Here is a 21553-nt window from a genome sequence, read left to right as displayed (position 1 = left end):
TTCCCACTGTACAAACTCTCCCATGCTTGGTGTTTTACAAGAAGCTAAGGTAGCTTTAAAGAAAAAATTATGTTTAGGACTTGTTGAGCCTCCTTGTTCTGATGATTTGTCTCTCTCTAAAATTCTGGAAAATGACATTTTCTCTTTAAATAGCCTTCTTCCCTGGTGTGTGTGTGTATGTGTGTGTGTGTGTGTGTGCGCGTGCGTGTGTGTGTGCGCACGCACACGCGTGCATGCGTCTGTGTATGTGCATGTGTTCCTTTTGGAACTCCAAGAAGACATTTTTAGGTGTCCTTACTCATCTTCTATGTCTCTTAACCTAGTACTTTTCCATCTCTTTGTCTTTGTGTTTTGGGTAGCTTCTCTGCCTATGTCACCAATTTTCTCTTTATCTGATGTCTAATCCATGTGAGTTTTCCATTTCAGTAGCTAAATATATATATTTTTATTTTTAAAGTTTTTTTCTCCCTCAAATCTTTGTTTCTCTTTAATAATGTTCTTTTCTTTCCTGTCCAGTGTTTCAAACTTTTCTTTCATTTCTTTAAGTAATTATTTCATTTTCTCCAGGATTTCTATTTTCCTTTCTTTCACTACAGCTCAGAAATAGATTTAAGATTAAGATAAAAAATAACTTTTAAAAAATATTTCAAGGTTCTCTGTCTACTTTGCCATGCTGCCTGAAATACAAAACTATAATTTCTTTCTCTCAATTACTATATTATGCCTTGGTATAATTCTTTCCTTTTAATCTTGCTATTTAACATTATAACCTTTTCTACATTTTGTTATTGTGTCCATGGTTAGGTTTCTTGAGTAGAATTTACTGTCTCTCAAAGGGAATTTTAAGGATTCTGATTAATCTTACTATCTTTCTAAGTTTGCAATACAGGTACTATCTTAACAATTTGCCTTCTCAATTTGCTTACTTCTGATGTTTAACATATATTTATTATTTTTTTGTAACTTTTTTCTTATTCCTTTGCGTTTTCATACATTTTTCTCATTTTCCTATTTGGACCTCACTGTTTTCTAAATGAAGTGGGAGAAAGCCCTCTGAATTTTGAGGCAGGTTCATTCCCCCAATTTCCTTGCTTTCTAATTGTTTTAAGCGCTTTTAATTGTTTTAGTGTTTTCTTTTTATTTTGTCAGATATCAATCTTTTCATATGTTTTTCACTGATTTTTATGATTAAGAAGTTCTTCTCTAACCATAAATGAGCTAATTTGCCATGCTAAATTTCTTTTAATATTCCTATTTGTTAATATTTATATTTAATCCTACAATCATATGCAACTTGTTTTATACATGATGTACAGATTTAGATTTTATTCCCTCTCTATCAATTATTCATTGATTATCTCTTTGAGATCATATATATATTATATTTTTGTGCTTTCTAATGTCTATAATGGGGTTATCCTTTTATAATTCCACTAATCTCTATCTTTTACAATATCATTTAGCTCCTTTGTTCCATCTTATGCTTGGGATATTGAGGATTATACACATTTATAATTTCTAGCACTATTATCCCACATTTATGACTGTGTGAGTTCAAAATGTGTGAATGAAGCTGATGATAAGAACACAGATGGTGCTCTCGTTGTTTGTCTGTAATTGATCCATGGTATCCTCAGGAATACAACCTTACTCCAAGAAAGATCATGTTTTCTCTGTCTTATGTAAAATAGTGTTTTTATATGAAAATACCTACAAGTGAAATGATATGTTTGGTATATAAAACAAAGTAGTAGGTAGTGGTAGCAAGGTCTGTGTGTGTTTAAGAAGTGACATCTGTCACTGGACAGAAGAAACAATAATACTAGTCAAATAAGGGGGGAAACAGTAAAAGCATTAAATCTAATGCTATGAAAATATTCTTATATACTTTTGAAATCATTGTGTTTTAACATAAGATGTATGAGGTATAAAAATGGAAATAATGTTGAAATTCTCATTAATAACATATTATCCCATCTGGTCCATTTGGACAGTTTTCCATTGAAATTTGTGTTCTAATATTGCATATTTAAGCTTTAGTTACATAAAAAAGGTATTTCTCTGGCATATTGTCTACAATATTTCTGAACAGTGAAGTGCTATTATAACTTGGAAAAGTGTTAATGCACTGCTTAGCAGTTTTCTTAAAAAAATTTTTTTTCTGAACTATTTAGTAAGGCCAGAAGATATTATGCAGGCTAATAACACACATGTGTAGATAAATATTACATGTACATATTGAGGTTTTATGGTTCTTTTCATTACAACGTGATATCTCTATAGTGTTCTAAACATATTTCAGTTTTCTAAAATCACATCAAAATTGGCACCATTCCTATGTTAGGCTAATAACTAAACATTCAAAATCAACCTCAGAACCAGCATAATAATATAGGACTGTTGTTTAAATACTAGTTCTAAAACTGGAGAAGGGTATAAAATGTGCTAATGAAAGTTTCCCCCACAGTAATTATATTAAATAATTAAAATCTCTCACTTTATGAATTATTTTTTATTTTATATATAGAACTACATCTCAAATTGTTTTCTTACCTTCTTCATTATTAACCGTTTTTTTCCTCTTCCTCTTAGCAATCTTCCTAAGTTCTTTTCGGGTGCCATATGAGGAAATCAAAATGATGATATTGGAAGTGGATGAAACACAGTTGGGAGAGTCTATGATTCAGGTAAACAAACAGGCAGAGAGCTTAAATTCCAATATTTCATTGCAAGCTTCTCATTAAATAGAAATCTGTAAGTGAAGCAAAATTCTTAAACTAAATCATTCAACTGGAAAATCATTGCTGCATAATTAGTTTGAGCATAACTTCTGCATTGCCAGGAGATAAAGCTCTGCATCTTCTCTTAACTGCAAACTAAATATAATGCTATCAAATGATTACATTTCAATTATTTCAAATGACTGTTTTCGAAAGGCAAATTGTTTACTTTTACATGTACGTTTATGTTACAGTTAAGACTAGTAATATGCTAATTTAAATTTATTTGTATAATCCTTATAGAATGTATTTTTCTTGGGCTTATATGTCTTATAAAGGTATATTATTGTTTGGTATAGAAGACTGAGGGAATTTTCTCTTTATTTAGAGTTACCTTGATTAACAACCCTTACTTGAATCATTTATGTTCCCATGAATTCTAGAAATTTGTTTGCATGGTATTCTGAATCATTCAGAAGGCTGGAAGATTTTTAAAATATTTTCTACTCACAGGATTATTTAACGAATGCTAGTATGGTTTCAGAATTACTTGCTGAATTCTATACATAAGGTACAGTAATGCATGTCTTGACAGAATTTAAAGTTGGAGAAGCAGACCACAAATCATACAGTGAGAGAATAATATCTTCAGTTTGCTGTCTTTTATTCTTATTAGTTATTTTAACAACTGATTAAAAATATTCTAGATGTTTTAATCCATTGTTAACAACTGATTAAAAATATTCTAGATGTTTTAATCCATCAATAAGTGGTATCCTTGGAAGTTCTTGGTTTTGTTTGTCCCATCTTCTAAGTGTGGTGGTAATATATAATCCCATCAGTGATTTGTGCTGAGTCTCAGACTCATAAACTATCTAATTCAACAAACCTTTTTCAAGCATTTTTTTTTCCTCTAGTAGTTTCTCTTTACTACATTTTGTCTTTATTCCTGTTGATTGTGAATGTGCTTTGTTCTTGAGAGTAGATTTCCAAGTCCCTTCAATAAAATATTTCTACTTAATGCATATGTAATTTTTACAATGTATTTGTTAAATATTTACAGATAGCTTTTAAGTTGATTATATGAATATTTTGGATGATCATGTGGCTTTTGTTGTTTGAGATGGAAAAAAGTTTGCATTTTAAAATTCATGTCCTAAGAACATTCAGTTCCATATAATTTATTAATATATTAGTTTTCTATTACTGCTTTAACAATTTACCACAAATCTAGTGGCTTACTATAAAACAAATGTATTACATTTTTGTAGAACAGAAGTCTGGTGTGGGCCTTACCGTGCCAAAGTCCAGGTGTCAGCAGACTTGCATTCCTTTCCGAAGGCTTCAGAGGAGAGTTCATTTCTTTGTCTTTTCCAGCTCCTCATGGTTGCCCGCATTCCTTGGCTGGTCGATGCCTCTCTTTAATTTCGAAGCCAGCAATGTTGCAGCTCTCTGTTCCTGTCTTATATAGTCATATCTTCCTCTTACTCTGTTATTCTCTCCCTCTTCCACTTTTAATGACCTTTGTGATTACATTGGGCACATTGGATAATCCAGGATAATCTCTCTAGTTTAGGGTCAGCTGATAGCAACTTTAATTCCATCCCAAACCCTAATTCCCTTTGTCATGTAACCTAATATTTCACAGGTTCTGGGGATTAGGTGTGAACATTTTAGTGGGATTGGGGCATTATTCTGGTTATCACACTTGCTAAATATAAAACCAATCTTATGAATTTAAAATCTAAAAATTTAGTTTGGACATATGCAAAGTCTTCAAATATTCATTAACAATAAGAATTTTATGCTATTTGAAGTTTTGTTTTTAATTTTAAAAATACTTTCTAATTGTAAAGTGAAGAACTTGCCTGTTTTGAACAGGGCATGGAAAAAGCATTACTTTGTAATAATCATTATTTTGGTAGGCTTTGTTCATTGTCATGATCTTATTATGGCATATCTAGTTATTTATTCATATATAACAAGATGTCAGTATTGATGTCATCTTTGCATGTTATTTTTCCACCTCATTGTTACCCATTTACCTTTGTCCCGTCAGTCTTTAATTAATTAATTAATTTAGCACGTATTTCATGGTGCTCACCATGTGCAGGGCATGGTGTTAGGCTCAATCGGACATAGACTTTACCTTTCTGGAGTGGCAAGGGAGATGGCATTTATATATAACTATAATACAGGATAAACATGGCTGTGTTGATAGAACTAGGTAATGTGCTAAGTGTGCGTATCTGTGTGTAAGTGTCCTTAAAGGTTGAATATGGCATGTATGTAGAAAAGAGCAGAGGGATCCTGTGAGGGAAAAGCTGGGTGTGTGGGGGCAACTGAAGAATTTAGTTCGATAGGAGCTTAGGATGGGAAATATGATAAAGGGAGAGACAAAGGAAGGTCGGGCCTGTACTCTTATAAATCACAATAGTTTCATTACTTTAGAAAGCAAAAATAATGAAGTGAAAAATTAATGAATTTGTGATGAAAGATGAAAACTTAAGTATATATTAACTAAAAATACTTAAGGGGATATGATGATTATCTGAAAGGATGCTGAAGAAATTCAGAAGCCCAATGTAATAAATAGATCAGATGTCAACTAGAATGATTAAAAGAAAATATTAATAACCAGGTGTTTTGATCTCAGGCAATTCTACTAAGGGAAGCTTCTGTTTATATGGGAAAATCATATACCTTTATTGTTTTTATTCAGTTTGATAGTATTAATGGTGAATACTTTCTTTAGGGATGATCTTAAATTGCCACTTTTTTGTTTGTTTTTGGCCAGTCAATCAAGTTTATGTCCAAAGGTACACAGTGAGTCAAAAACTTGTTCTTTGATCTAACTCTTTGATATGTAACATTCTCTAACATTATTTTTTAACTAATAACACCTTTGGGTTTTTTTTTCCTCCTTAAATATATTCAGCATGATGTAGGGTTAATTATAATTTGTACTTGACTTTGGGCTTGTACAGAGTTTATAGATGGTGTAATTTGGAATTGTGAGCACCAACCACTCTTTTCTTTCTTAATTTTAATATCCGTATACTAACTCGCTATAATACTATTATAGTCGATTATATTTTGATTATATTTTGATACAGAGGATCTATATAGACTTTGTCTAAGGGATGGTTTAACAGAGAAGCATAATTATATGTATTCCCTTGGTCTTTCTCCATTGGGAGTGTTTCTGTTGTCTAAGTGTGTGGCTTGTGACATGTTGACATGTCCTGAAATGGAAGTGATCCATTTCTGTGGCTGTGCGTGGACAAAGGAGCCAGAACAACCAAATGAACCTGTGGTTTCTGGGCTGCAGATGATATAGGCAAAGGGCTGTTACAGCCATGGCACTTAAGTTCTCTCTATATGCTTTCATCTGCAAGGTGTATCATCCTGTGTCTTCAATGCCTTTTCAAATTTTCTTTCGCATCAGAAAAGTTACTTTGTTTTAGAGATGTCTTCATTTTTATTATTAAAACTGTAATCATATTGGTTAAATCTTGCAAATGCTGTCATTACAATTCCCTTGATTTCTTTTCCATTCTTTACCTTGCCTATTAATAGCAATATGATGATTTCTTTTATCCCTGTGAGTGAAGTGCTAAAATATGTTTGGCTTTGCCTGAAATTTATGACATTTAATTCCCTAAAGCTGAAATGTAATTGATCACATTTATCCAGGTGAGAAAGCTGTTCCTTTGGTATAGGTTGAATTCTTCTTTCTCCAATATATAGCTAATCAAATAAACATTCAGTAGTACTTGATTTGAATATATAATAACCCTGGATAGAGAAGAGGAAAATTGGTTGCTTTCAAGATGCAGAGAATGTAGCTTAAGGTTTAGTATTAGGGAGGTTACCTAGAAATAAAACTAAAGATTAACTTCTTCAATGATTTCCTTCCCATAGTTTATTAAAAATTTTTCCTAGAATTTAAGAAGCACATTTAGTGAAGATATTTTCTTTTGGTTTTAATTTTTAGAACTTAATGAAGCATCTTCCTGATCAAGAACAGTTAAATTCACTGTCTCAGTTCAAGAGTGACTATAACAACTTATGTGAACCCGAGCAGTTTGCTGTTGTGGTAAGTACTGTCTCTCAGTGTCAGCTCTCTTTGGAGGGGATTTTTATACTGTGCAAAAACAGAGAAAAGGAAATGTAAGGCTTTTCACATCATCATTGCTCAAAAACATTTAATGTCCATCTTGCATTTTTTTTAAACCTGAGGATATTTATGGGAAATTATCTTGATTTTAAACTATATATTGAAATTCTAGCCATAAATGAAGTCCAAGGATTTTTTTCAAAAGCATAAACATGATTTTTTTTAAGTTCTCTTTTTAATGTCAAAATATAAAATGAAACCTGTACTCCTAAGACTAGAGAGTATATTTGTGATTTATTCTAGAGCTGTGTATTCCAACATATTGCAAGAGTATCTTCAGTTTTTCGTTCTAATCATTCACGTCAGTTCATCTCATATTTTAGACTCTGAAATTAGAAATATAGTCTCTTTCTTGGCAATGAGGGTGAAAAATGAATACATTTTAGAAAATCTTCAAGACACCTTGATAATCACCTTGTTCCGGCTTCCTACTTTATAGAAGTTGGGGTCTAAAGAGGTGAAAAAAGACTTTCCAGTGTTATATATTAGTGGTATTGTAACTTTAAGATTTTTTATCAAGCTTTCTTTTCTCCTGCTCTTTCCTTCTACCATTAAATTATCATTTTGAGATTGGTTACACTCAGCCATCATGATGATATTTTAAAGTAGTATTTCATTTTTTTTAATATATAAGATTATTTTTTTCCTGCAGCCTTCAGCTATATTATTACCAACTTCCAGGGACATGATGGAATTGTATTTGATATAATTTTGAAAATTTGGATTGGATAACTAAAGGACTATGTCTACATACTATATTTGGCATGCTGTCGACGTTTGCTCTTAAACTCCTTCCTGTGTCTTCATGAACCCATTCTACTCAGCCCTTCCTACAGCACCTCCCCTCCTCCCTCACCCTCCATCCTGAACCCAAAGTTCACAAACTCAGAAGAAAAAAAAGCACCTTTTTCCTGTTCACAGCCTTATAATTTTTATTATGAAACTTTTAAATTTATTATCTTTAGAAAAATGCTTTTTTTTTTACCCAATTCTCCAGAGTACTCTTTCCTCCTCATCTTGTTTTTCTCTTTTCTTTTTTTTTTTTATTTCCTTATTTATTTTCTTTCACCTGGTCACTCTGTCGTTCTCTTGATCCCTGTTTGGCATAATATCTTCCATATGAGACACAGGAGAATTTGCATTACATTTTTAACCACAGACTACTTAGAGTTTTGATTTTTGCCCATCTTTTTTGACTCTTGAATGAAAAGCATAACATGTAAAATTATAATTTTGAAATATTCCCATCCACATTAAGCCTGAAACACATACAAACTTATGTGAAAATGTCTATTTAATGAGTAACCTTTTATGTTGTATATCATCACAGAGATTTAAAACTATTCCCATGTTCTTTCTAGTGATTGTCACAGAAGAATGAACTCAAACTTGCAGATATTTCAGGTTTATTTAAATAGCCAGGTTATGCCCGCCTTTGAAAACGAGAGTTCACATCAAAGAGATATGATTTACAAGCAATGTGCTCAGAGGGATCAGAAAGTTAAAACAATTATATTCCCAGATACCAGGGCTAGAGGTTATAGTTTTGATTTTAAGACAGAAATGGATCGCTTCCATTTCAGGACATGTCAACACAAACTTGACCTTGACTCTCCACATTCCATGCTGGATCATACCTGACTACAAATGGAATATAATGAGAAAGGAGTGACACTGTTGAAAACCATCTGCTATGGAAATATAAACAGAGCTTCATTACCTGTTGATTATGAATATTCCTAAAAATATTGTTTCAAGTTCTGGTTTGTGTTGTACTAACATTGTAAAATATAATTGTCTTGGTGAAGAAAGCAGAAAGACAGTTGAAGAAAAAATGAAAACTTTCTATATACTCTTTTTTGGGAGAGGGGGTGACAAATGGTAATGTTCTTCAACTTCACCTTTTTTTCCATATCAATTATTCACCATTTCCAATCTGGCTCTCCCTACTTCTCAAACTCCCGCCCATCCCCCAAAAGACAGGAAAATTTGCTTAGAGTTCTCAACAATACTTGAGAGTTACCCAAAAAATGATGAACAACATGGAATGCCTTGAAGTTTTCTGTTCTCCTTTCTGGATTAAAAGCTCAATAAGTTCACTAATTCATTAAAGAGTGATGTGTTTTCAATTTATCAACATTGTATAAATGATATAAATTTGGTGGTTTTAGGAAACTGAGTATAATTACCAGGTACATTTTTAAAGATTCCCATAATGCTGTTTTATTTTTATTTTTATTATTTTTTTTTTGCGGTACGCGGGTGTCTCACTGCCGTGGCCTCTCCTGTTACGGAGCACAGGCTCCGGACGCACAGGCCCAGCGGCCATGGCTCACTGGCCCAGCCGCTCTGCGGCATGCGGGATCCTCCCACACCGGGGAACGAAACCGCGCCCCCCGCATCGGCCGGCGGACCCTCAACCACTGCGCCACCAGGGAAGCCCCGTTTTATTTTAAAAGTTATATGCTTAATGTAATTGTGTATATGTCAAAGACGGGCTGTTATCTTGAGGTAAGCTAAACTGCAGATTCCTACAAGACTTTTCTCTTGTAGAAAAGCCTTTACTTATTGACTAAACCTACAGTGCTAATCATTTCTAGATGAAAAATCATCAGAGTCATAAACAAGGAAGAGTCAAAGGTTGGGATAGCCTTTGCACCCAAATAGGGCCAAAGCTTGCCTTTTTATTTGTTTTCACTATAGATAGACTTGCTGTTAGCTCTGTTTCATCTTCAGGTTCTATACACTGATATTGTGATTTCTAGCATTGTTTTCATGTTAACAAAAATCAGTTAAAACCCTGCAGTTATGTTACTTGCCAGTCAGTTTACATTTTTCTTTTATCCAGTTATGTAAATTCATTAATTTGACTCATGTGAATTACAGAAGTATTCTTTTTAAATAAACACTCAAATTTGATACAATCGATAAAGTCACTAAGGTTGTTTGCATTATATAATCAACTTTAATTCCAAACAAGAATTATGTAAAATAGTAAACAAACAAAATGCAGCTTACCTGGACATCTGTGTTTGTTTACATTATTTCTCTTTGGTAGAAAGGCAGTGTTCAAAAGTAACACATCTAAAATGCTAATAACCAATGTCAATTAAAGACCAAATAGAATGTATAAAATATAACATATAAATTAGAAATATGTTCTACTTTTGTCATGTATTACATACAACTATCCAGGGTTCTATGTCCTATAGAGTATGGTATACAAATATAGTATTCAGAAATATGTGAATATCCATTAAGTTGTACATCCTTTAAGCTTTCTTTCAACCACTAAACCATTTGCTATGTCTATATTCTTTCCAGGTTTCCTGTAATACAGAGTTTCATATCCACTTTTATTTATTTCTCCCTTGAAATTGGAAGCAAAATTCTTTAATCCTGATATTATCTCTATTCTTTAAAAAGCAGTCTTAATGCAGGTGTAGTAGACCTGGGTACTTTTATGGTTCTAAGGGTTTAGTCACTCATCTGTTATTACTGGTAACTCAGAATCTTAAGGTATCTCCCTGAACGAATTCTCCCTGCAGCCCTTCTGACTCGGGCATTGGCCAGTTTGAGCAGGACAGTTCTGAGGTGTTCCAGAGCTGGCCCTGTCTATGCCTTGTAGTCTAGTAGTGGTGTTGACATGGTGGTGGCTGGTACCTTTTAGAAGTGATATCCAGTGCTGTGAATTCAGGACCTAGTAGTTTAATGCTATTATTGACTTGTTTTGTGTCTGATAGTGTATTTATATGTCCTTTGTTTTCCAGGGGATTTTGGCATAAGAAAAACAATAACCCATCAAAAAGTCTGAACAAGCTGTCATTTAATGTTGAAAGACTAAGTGTTCTAGTCAAATGGTATTTTGTTATTTTAGAGGAGCGTTCTGGGAGGTGGTTCATCTCTATATCTTTCTGTGTGACTTGAAATGAATGAGACCGTTTACATGCTCATTTTATTTGTTGGTTTAGGTTTGGGGCAGAAGACACTGAGTACTAACTGATGTGCTGAAGTTGAAATATTCTTTTCCCTGGATAGTCCAGGACACAACTTTTTGCTGAGAAATTGGTTCATATTTGGCATGTCCTTGCCTCATGCTTTATTCAACTTAATTTTCTATCAATAAGATTTAGAAATGAAAATATTCTTTCTAGAAACTCTCACTCATTGGATCAGTTACCTGTCTCTTTTCTTGGATTCTTCCCTTCCCTCTTTAGCCCCAGAACCTTCTCATTTATTTCCCCAAAATATTGCCTACTTACCAAAAGTTGGTTCCCATTGTGTAGAACCTGATTTTAGTTACGTGACTGTATTTTTATATTAGCAGTGATCTTCTGATCAAAAGCCATTAGGTAAAATCACTGTGCTCACAGTAGCATGGTTAACTGTGTGAGAAATAAGATATGTAAATATTCAGTGGGATCACAAGATTTAGCTGAAGTTTAGAAAGAGGCCTACAATTTGCATTTGAAACTTGGTGTACTAGACTTTCTTTGATTAAAAATGCTAGGTTTTTGAGTATTTGTTTCCACATTATTTAGTTCTGTTAAGCTGCCAGTTCTTCAAAGGAATCATAATGTTTATAGGAAATTGAATTAAACAATGTTCTTTTTGTGTACTGTATTTTGATCTACTACCATTTGGTGTCACTGCAGGGCAGGGCTTTTAAACTTTGTGCAGTAGAGACCTCCTGTTTTGTTTTTTTTTTTAATCAAAAAATGTTGTAGGAAGTTCATGCAAATTTCCCTGCATTAAAAATGCCTCATTTTAAAATACACCTAAATATTCGTGTTATAAAATATTTAAATAGCATATAAAAATATTGAATACAATGTAGAAGCTCCTTGTTTCTCACTACCCACTGCATTCCATATAAATGATCATTTTTAACATTTTGTTGACTTTCCGATCCTATTTCTTTGTATTTACAAATGTATGCATGTTCATATGCACATTGTTCTGAACGTTTTCACCGTGAAATATGTTTTGGAGGCTTTTAGTTTTATAATGTGTTGTTTTGAAATTCCTATGTGGTATTTCATGGTCCCTACTATGACTTTTTCTGTAACTATTCCCTTAATGAAGGATAGTTGAAAGAAAGCTTCAAGGACGTACAATTTAATGGATATTCACATATTTCTGAATACTATATTTGTATACCAAACTCTATAGGACATAGAACCCTGGATAGTTGTATGTAAGTAATACATGACAAAAGTAAAACATATTTCTCATTTACATGTTATATTTTATATATTCTATTTGGTCTTTAATTGACATTGGTTATTAGCATTTTGGATGTGTTACTTTTGAACACTGCCTTTCTACCAAAGAGAAATAATGTAAACAAACACAGATGTCCAGGTAAGCTGCATTTTGTTTGTTTACTATTTTACATAATTCTTGTTTGGAATTAAAGTTGATTATATAATGCAAACAACCTTAGTGACTTTATCGATTGTATCAAATTTGAGTGTTTATTTAAATAGAATACATCTGTAATTCACATGTGTGAATTGAAGATCCACATTACTTACCTAAAGGAACGTTCTGTGTTTTGGGAGAAGCTTGGTTCTTTGCACATAATAGGAACGTGATAAAATAGCAGTTGATTAAGTCTTTCGTTTGATTGTGTGGAACATCTTGTAAAGTTGTGAAATAAGCAATGAAATGCCACTGACCATCCCTCACTAGCTCCCTAAACTGCTTCAGTTGCTTCCCATAACTTTTACATGGATGTCTAAAATTTTTAGAATAGCATTAAAGTTTTAAAAACAAACAAACCAACAAAACTTCATTGAGCTATATAATTGACATACAGTAAAATGCACATATTTAAAATTTGCAGAATTTGATTAATTTTGACATAAGTACACTCATGGAACCATCACCATAATTAAGATAATGAACATACCGATCACCCCCAAGTGTTTCCTCAGACTTCTCCATAATCCCTTCCTTCCTAGCCACCCAGTCACCCAGCATTAGGTCTTTAAGGAGGCAATTCCTGCCCCGTCTGCTGTCTTACTTTCTCCTTGTGCTTTGTCTTTCCTCCACAACTTGCTGTGCTCTCAAGGCACCACACTCAGGGCTGTCAATAGGCTGCTTTTCCTTTCTTTTTGCTTTGAGGAAGCCCTTTCTGGAATTCTTTCCCTAGCATTTCTGTTATTCCCTGTAGAATTCAGGATCCTGCCTCTTTGCTACCATAATACCCAGTGTATATATCTAAATGGTTCTTATTACCCTGGAATATAGTCATAGTATTCATGTATGCTTGGAACTTTTTGACATGGTATACTACACAGACACATCATAATTGTCCAAAGTCCATAGATTACCTTAGGGTTCACTCTTTTTTTTAACATCTTTATTGGAGTATAATTGGTTTACAATGGTGTGTTAGTTTCTGCTTTATAACAAATTGAATCAGCTATACATATACATATATCTCCATATCTCCTCCCTCTTGTGTCTCCCTTCCACCCTCCCTATAGGGCTCACTCTTGGTGTTGTGCATTCTGTGGATTTGGACAAATATATAATGACATGTATCCATCATTATGGTATAATACAGAGTATTTTTTTTAAATCACATTTTGAAATGAAAATGTTAGATAGTTTTGAGATAGTTTTTTTGTTTTTGTTTTTGTTTTTTGTGGTACGCAGGCCTCTCCTGTTGCGGAGCACAGGTTCCCGACATGCAGGCTCAGTGGCCATGGCTCACGGGCCTAGCCGCTCCGCGGCATGTGGGATCTTCCCGGACCGGGGCACGAACCTGCGTCCCCTGCATCGGCAGGCAGACTCTCAACCACTGCGCCACCAGGGAAGCCCTGAGATAGTTATTTTAATTTTTGTTAAAATGGGTCTCCAGACAATTATTTCTCTGGGTAAGAATGGGTTAATTCAAAAGTAGACCAAGTACCCAACACTTTTGGGCATAAAAGTATAATTTCACACTTTTTTTCAAAACAGAATATAATCACCCTATATGATCCTGCCACCTAACTTGTAAACTTGTCACAGTATTCCACTTTTCTCCTGGTACCACACCTACGTTGGACCTTTTCCTGATCCTTCTTTAACTCAGAAGGCCATGGTGTTTAAGTCTGTCAATACTCAGGTACTCAGTGGTTGTATATTCTAAAAAGTGTTGAGGAAATTGTGATTTGGTATAAGAATCACAGCTTATTGAAACAATTTAAGAAAAGACTGATCAAGATTGGTGAGGGACCTGAAAGAAGATGTCCACTGAGCCATCGCTTTCCCATATTTAAAATATCCATCTCTCTCATTCCTCAAGTGCTGATTATTTTGAGTGCTTTGCAAATGTCCAGACAAAAAATCATTCATGTTTCACAGAATTATCACTTTAAAACTTAACAAAAGACATGGAATTAGTGTAATACAGTGTCTTCTTCAAGGACCCACTTTGGCTTCTTATAATTACTATTTCCTTTACTCTTTAATAATTCATCTTCAGTCTTGTCTGTCAGTGGCATAAATCTTGCCAGTCTCTCCTCCTGGAAAATATGAAGTTCTTTTTGTCTTCAGTTGCTGCTTTTTGGTACCTGTCCAGTTGTCCCAGGTCCTTCATATTCCATGATGTTCTAGATAGCACTCTGGCAGTCTCATCTGCAAATCTACCCAGGAGGACATTTGTTTAGAATAATAAACTGTTATAACTCTATCCATAGCTATTTAAATCTTAGAGGTCTGCTTCTCTTAAGATCACAAACGTTCAGCTGTTGTTCAGTTATTCTTGTCACTTTGCTTTGCAACCTTCTTGACATGCTTCTACCAGGATCCAGGACTTAATATAGGCTCACTAGCGCAGATGGCTTTTCTTCCACCTAGTTTAGAGCTTATTAATTTAGCTTGCTTTCAATTGTCATTGATCTGTAGCCTGAAATTCTTCAGACATGTAATACTTCTGTCATTTTCCTTATGATCTGATTTCTGCTTTTCATCTCCTTTAGCAGTCTAAGTCAAAATGATCACAGTGCCATTTGAATTTTTAGTGAAACTTATAGAAATTCTGTTGGTTTAAGTAGTTAAACATCAGTTGTCAGCTAATGTCTGTTGGTTTAAGTAGTTAAACATCAGTTGTCAGCTAATATCTGTCTTGCCCATCGTAGTATTTTCTCTGAAGATCTTTTCTCTCACAGATTTCTTCTTAATTCTGCCTACATATGACACAATGGGGGTACATGTTGACAGAACTCTTAAAAGGCCATTTACACCTTTTTCTTTACATGTTTAACAGATAGTATAAAATGTGTAACAGATTTATCGATTTAGGCAAATATACTGAAATTCACAGAAAATTAGAGGCTTTTTTATGGTGGAACTTAACATAGCTTCACTGCTGATAGATTGAGTATATTTAAGAACATCTCTGGTATTGATCTGAGTTCTCATTAGATGCTTCTGAGGAAATAGCTTCGGGTCCATTAGTGTTGCCTCAGCCTTTTGGTGTTACAGGGGTCTGGATTACCAGGTGTTTTATGGATGAATTTAGACCTTGAGATTATATTGGTAACTGTACTGCTGTCTCATGTGTTTTATTTCAATACCCGTCTCCTTGGTTCAGCAATGATTCATTCGTTTGTTCATTTATTTGGCAAATATTTATTGAACACCTACTGTGTGCTGGGCATTGCTCTGGACTCTGAGTTTGTTGCAGTGAACATGTCTCTTACTCCTTCTTGGTCTTACATTTTGGTTGAGTATAGTAACAATATACACAGAAACAAAAACGTGATGTAATATCAAGTAATACTAAGTACTCCTCAGGAAGTGGTGGCATGAGGGCGGTGCATACGTGTGAGATTAACATGGCTGGGGAAGGCCTCTCCCATCTGAGCAGAAGCCTGTGTGGCTGTCTTGGGGAAGCATGTTATAGACAGAGGAGACCACAAGCGCCAGGCTTTGAGGGATATGTGAGTGTGACACAGCTGAGGCCGGGGCTGTGGCAAAGTGAATGAGGGGGTGTGGGAATAGGAGGGGACATCAGAGAGATGCCACCAGGACCTTGCAGCCATGTTGTGAGGCCCGTGGACATTATCCTGAGAAAGCCATTGGAGAGTTTTAAACAAAGAAGTGAAATTATCCTATCTGTGCTTTAGATTTAGATCAGATTGATTATTCTGGCAGCTGTGTGAGGAACAGATTGCGGGCTGGGGCGTAAATTGAAGGCAGTGGCCAGTTAACATGTTATGACAATGATTAAGGTGAGACATAGTGGTGGCTTGACAGGCTTGATGGCAGTGTCTCTCGTAAGAAGGGCAGATTCCATATGTATTTTGTAAGTAGGGAAGCCGGGATTTCTGACAGATTGGATTTAGGGTATGAGAGGGAGTCAAGGATGACTCCCAAGGTGCTTGGCCTGTATAATTTGAAAGATAGGAGATCCTGTTTACAGAGAAGAGGAAAAGACTTGTAAGAGAGACAGACTTTGGGAGGGAAGATCACTTAAAACACCTATAGACATATAAGTGGACCTATGAAATATGTAGTTAGGATGTAAGCTGGGAGTTCAGGGCTGGAGGCATAAATTTGGGAGCCAGTCATGTACATGTGGAATTTAAAGCTGTGGGACTGGATGAGATCAGCCAGGGAGTGAATTAGAAATGTAACACAGGAGACAGTGAAGGGTAAGACAAAATATGCAAAGCTTACTGGTTTTCTCAATCTTCTCCTTTGAGAGAGACTCATCGTCAGCAAGGTTTTGTTTGTTTTTGCTGCTGGTTACCACCTCTCTGAGGAAAATTGCAATCCATGGTCTAGGGAATTGTACAAGGTGATTTTATAATGTGACACTATTGCAGTTTGTTTCAAAAACTAAGCATGAGGAAGGGTGAGAGGGCTGTTTGGCATTTGTGGAATATAATTCATCAGGGACCTTTGGAAAGAAGCTAGTGGTCATGAGAATGTGTATCTGTGGAAAGGAAGAAAAGACTACTTTTGCCTCTAGATTTTGCTCTCATATGAAAGAAAATGGAATGATCTCTAATATATCATAATAATAAATGTATAGCGCCTATATTATGAACTAAGATAAAGTTAAAATGCCAAAAGTGTGCAGGCATATTCTGTGATAAAGTCTTGTTTAATCAAGGGATTGAGTTCATTTAGTTCAAATCTACATCAAAATAGTAATATCAAATCCTGCCATTAATGGGAAAAAAATCACTTACATACTACCAATTGTGTTCTCTGTAGAGTGGGAGGATAAGTGGAATTGAACTCTGAATGAATTCTCTTATGAGCTTTTGTTACCTTTGTTCCCCTGAAATTAGTAGAATGTCAGCTATATTAAATAACTTTGCAATTCTTTAATTTATTAGAACGAATAAAAACACAGCATGATCAGAATGATATGCTATTTCATTGAGTTGCCAACTCTAGTGAGTTTCTCAAAAACTGAATTTTGTGATTTATATTGATCTTACCCCTTTTTTCATGTGGTGGCAAAAGGTACGCAATTTTGTTTGTGTTCTATCTAACATGAAAGTAAAATGTAAAATGTTGTGAAATAATTTGATAATATTAAGAAGTGATATCTGTGTCAACTTATCTATATCACAGTCTGTTCTTAACACAGCAGCTAGTGACATAAGGCAGATAATCTTCTGTCTCTACCTGTAACCTTATACTGGCTTCCCACCTCAGAGGAGGAGCCTAAATCCTTGCTATAGTTGACAAGGTTCTGCATATGTGCCCCTGCCTCGCTGTTTCGTGCCTCATTTTCTACCACTCTCCCGTAACTCAGCTTTAACCACGTGGCCTCTGTACTGTTCTTCAAACATGCCAATCACATTCTTGGGAGGTTTACATTGGCTGTTTATTCTCCTTGGACTTATTTCCTACATATATCCAAATGGCTTGCTTCCTCATGTCCTTTTGATTTTTCTTCCTATGTCAACTTTTGGAGGTCTTCTCTGAGTACCCTATTTGAAATTGCCCATAACACTTCTTTTCCTCTTCCCTGCTTTATCTTTCCCTCAAGCACTCATTACCTTCTCATTTACTATATTAAGTTCTGTCCATTAATCTGTCTATTAGTTTATCATAAGAATGACCGTGATCATGGCAGGAATCATTCTCTTAGACACCTACTGGTGAATTTCTAATGTCTTGAACAATACCTTGCATGTAATAATCACTAATAAATATCTGATAGATGGATAAATAACTTTCCCTAAGGTGCTTTATGGTTTATTTTAAATACTGAAAAACTAAAACCATTTAGCTCTTGGCTTACTGAGACTTGCCATGCCACATGTTCCTAGTACTGAAACACAAATCTGGGTTAAAATGACTTTGTCTTGGTATTCCAGGTTCCTTCAAATATCCTCCATTGCATTTCTAGTCTAATTAGACTTGGGTTTGAATTCTTAAAGTACCATATACTGGCTATAAAATTTGGGGGAAGTTTCTTAATACCCCTCAATTTAATTTTCTTTATTTATAAAGTGTATGTGAATTTAGAGCCTATCTCATTAGGTTGTAGTGAGATTTAAGGGAGAGCGTGCATGTGTGGAGTCAATAGTGAATAATAAGTGCTCAATTCTGTTAGCTGTTTCATACCCTCCTCTTTCTCAATGATTTTATTCACTCCACAGTTGTTTTCTAATAACTCTCTTTGACCATTTTTTTAGATCTCCCAGACTTTTTTGTACTTTGACTTTTAAATATACACAATTTAATGTCCAAAGCAGCAAAGGTCATGGGTTAGGAGTGTGGCCTAAAGGCCAGTTCTGACTCATGAGCCATCTCAGTTATGATCAGCTTTCATGACTTCCAGGTCTCATGATGAGATATGGTGCTGGAGTATTTATTTTCTGTTCGTGGGACCAGTTTTCAGGGGGACAATTCAAATTACTGAAAACCTGATTAGGATGAACGTCTCGTATTAGTGGCACGTGTTGGAGCCAGAAATAACCTCTAGCTCTCTGACTAGGTATATCCAACTGAGGGTCTCTGCCTTAGGAATCTCCTGAAATTAAAATCACCCAGTTGCATACAATAATAGCTTGATGGTTATTATAGAAGGTGTGCTCAAGGACCAAAAAATACTCCCAAATTCATTTTAATTATCTGAGATATTATAATATAGCAGGTTAACCTTCCGCTTGTAAATCATGTCATGCAATAGGAGAGCAAGAGGAGATTAAAAACTTACTCTACATTAGTTTAGTCTGATTATTTTTTAATATGGTTTCTGAGACTTATTACACTTAGAAGACGAGAGTTTGGATAATAGGAGCAAGGAGAGAGATTAATTTTGGAGTTTCAGGTCAGTGACATAGGTATTGTATCAAATTAGCAACTATACCACAGTCAAGTAATTACATGACAATTATATTATTTGGCTTTAGTGATGCACAGTTCACAAGGTATATTTGTATACATTGACCTGGTAGATCTATCCCTCTGATACGACAGCCTCTTAGGCTTATAAGAACTGAAACTCATATAGAAGAGGTGACAACCCAGGACCCCGCCCCCCACCTCATAAACAGAAGAGAAGGATTCAGACTCAGGATTTCTGACTCCACATTTCCATATTTTATTTTGTCTCCTCCATACATGTTGCTTCTAAATACAGGGTTCCTGATCTATTGGTAAAGAATTGTATATATACGGGAGGTGGGAAAGGCTAATGAATGCAAAGGGAAGGTTTTTAAAGGTAGACTTTAGCCTACATTACACTTGTGCTCAGGACTAGTCCCATCCCTGCTTTTCTTTGTAGAAACTAAATGCTAACCATTTTTTATCTTTAGAAACTCAGGGCCCAAATGGGAGGGAAATCTTCTGTCCTTCCTTGAAAAGCCTGGAATATAAACTGCCTTATCTGGCTCCATCACTCTGTGAGCACTCACTTCACTTGAGAAGCCTTCTCCTCATTTTCTGTCCCCTAGTTGACAGGGAATTGGTGTTAAGAGCCCTTGAAAATATCTTTGGGATACCCAGAACCTCAACTGCGTAAGTTTTATTCATTTTAATTTGCTTGTGGCTCCTGGCACAGAGGATGGCGGTGTTTCAGTCCTGTGTTTATTTGGTTCTTTACACACTTGTCTGGGCTTTAAAAACTTTTTTTGTTGTTGCTTTTTGGTTCTTTTCCCTCTTTGCTTATATTTTTATTTTGTATTAAATTGTATGTTTCATTAAACATCCTTATCTTCCATACCAGACTTGGCTCTTTTGAAAGGATAAATGTATTTGTTTTCTTTTCTCTAACACTGGGTCAAGTTTCCTGTCCTGAAACTTAGCTATTATCCGTTATTAATGCTATTTTTCTTTCTTTACCAAGAATGCCAATTTTGTATCCAAGTTGACATATTTATTTAAGGAATAAGATGGGGAACAAAGTAATTCTTTTCCCCTTTAGTGAAAAGCTAAGGTTAACTTCCATACCACCAATATCACTGCTACCAAATCATTTGACTTTTATTTTTGTCCAAATTCCCATCTGCTAGAAATATCTAATTCTGAGTGTGTGTATGTGTACTGTACCACTTATTGACTTAATGTTATTGACCACCACTGACTTACATTAATATATTAAATAGTCAATTCCGTATAAATTTTAATATGTTTGAGTTCTCATAGTTTGTGGCTTTATGCTGAAACTGATTGGACTAGTATTCTGTCAATGTTTTGTTCATTGGTGTCACATTATGGATTTCTTCCTGTAGAAAGAAATTCAGGATTTTTGAGCCCACATTTCCATATTTTATTTTGTTTCCTCCATACCGTGTTGCTTCTAAATACAAGACTCCTGATCTATTGGTAAAGGATTGTATATATACGAGAGGTGGGAAAGGCTAATGAATGCAAAGGGAAGGTTTTTAAAGGTAGACTTTAGCCTACATTGCATTTTTGCTCAGGACTAGTCCCGTCCCTGCTTTACTGAAGTTTTGTGCTATGGGCAAGTAGTCTTTCAGTCCTCTTTTCTCAGTGTTTACTTTGTAAGTAGCTCCACTTGGAACTACTCACCACAGTAAAGCACCTCAGTCATTCTGATCAATTGAATGCTGGTATATTCTGAAAGGATTTAAGGTTCCAGTAGCTTTGTATTATGGGTTTCCTTGACACTATCGTTATTTATGCTTTTTCTAATTTCTGACCCAGAATTTTTTGAGGCATTCTATATATATATATATATATATATATATATATATATATTTTTTTTTTTTTTGGCAGTATGCGGGACCTCTCACTGTTGTGGCCTCTCCCGTTGCGGAGCACAGGCTCCAGACGCGCAGGCTCAGCAGCCGTGGCTCACGGGCCCAGCCGCTGCGCGGCATGTGGGATCTTCCCGGACCGGGGCACAAACCCATGTCCCCTGCATTGGCAGGCGGACTCTCAACCACTGCGCCACCAGGGAATCCCGAGGCATTCTATATTTTGAATGCAATTAAGAAGAAACTAGTTCAGTTAGCTTCATGACAGTCCTTTCCTTTATTGCTTAATTGTCTGTTTGCTATTCTGTTCTCATTCTATTACTTTATGCACTCTTTTTGCCTTTTTTTTTTTTTTTTTGCTTTGCTTGTTCTTAGCCGCTTATTTCTTAGTGGATTTTTATAACCTCCTTTGGAACTCTCATTCTGACTGTTGGCTTTAGTAATTACCTCTTTTGCCAGTTGAA

The 21553-nt window shown here is 35.1% G+C and overlaps 1 protein-coding gene across 1 annotated transcript in view; it reads left to right on the top strand.

The window, feature by feature from the left end:
• Positions 1–21553, top strand: part of DIAPH3 (diaphanous related formin 3) — a 546228-nt gene that overhangs the window by 258245 nt on the left and 266430 nt on the right. The window contains 2 exon segments of the mRNA XM_060128783.1: positions 2593–2687; positions 6718–6819. Coding sequence (XP_059984766.1) covers positions 2593–2687; positions 6718–6819 — 197 coding nt within the window.

Source organism: Lagenorhynchus albirostris, chromosome 18, assembly GCF_949774975.1.
Source record: "Lagenorhynchus albirostris chromosome 18, mLagAlb1.1, whole genome shotgun sequence".
Taxonomy (NCBI): domain Eukaryota; kingdom Metazoa; phylum Chordata; class Mammalia; order Artiodactyla; family Delphinidae; genus Lagenorhynchus; species Lagenorhynchus albirostris.
This window is presented reverse-complemented; position numbering and strand designations above follow the sequence as displayed.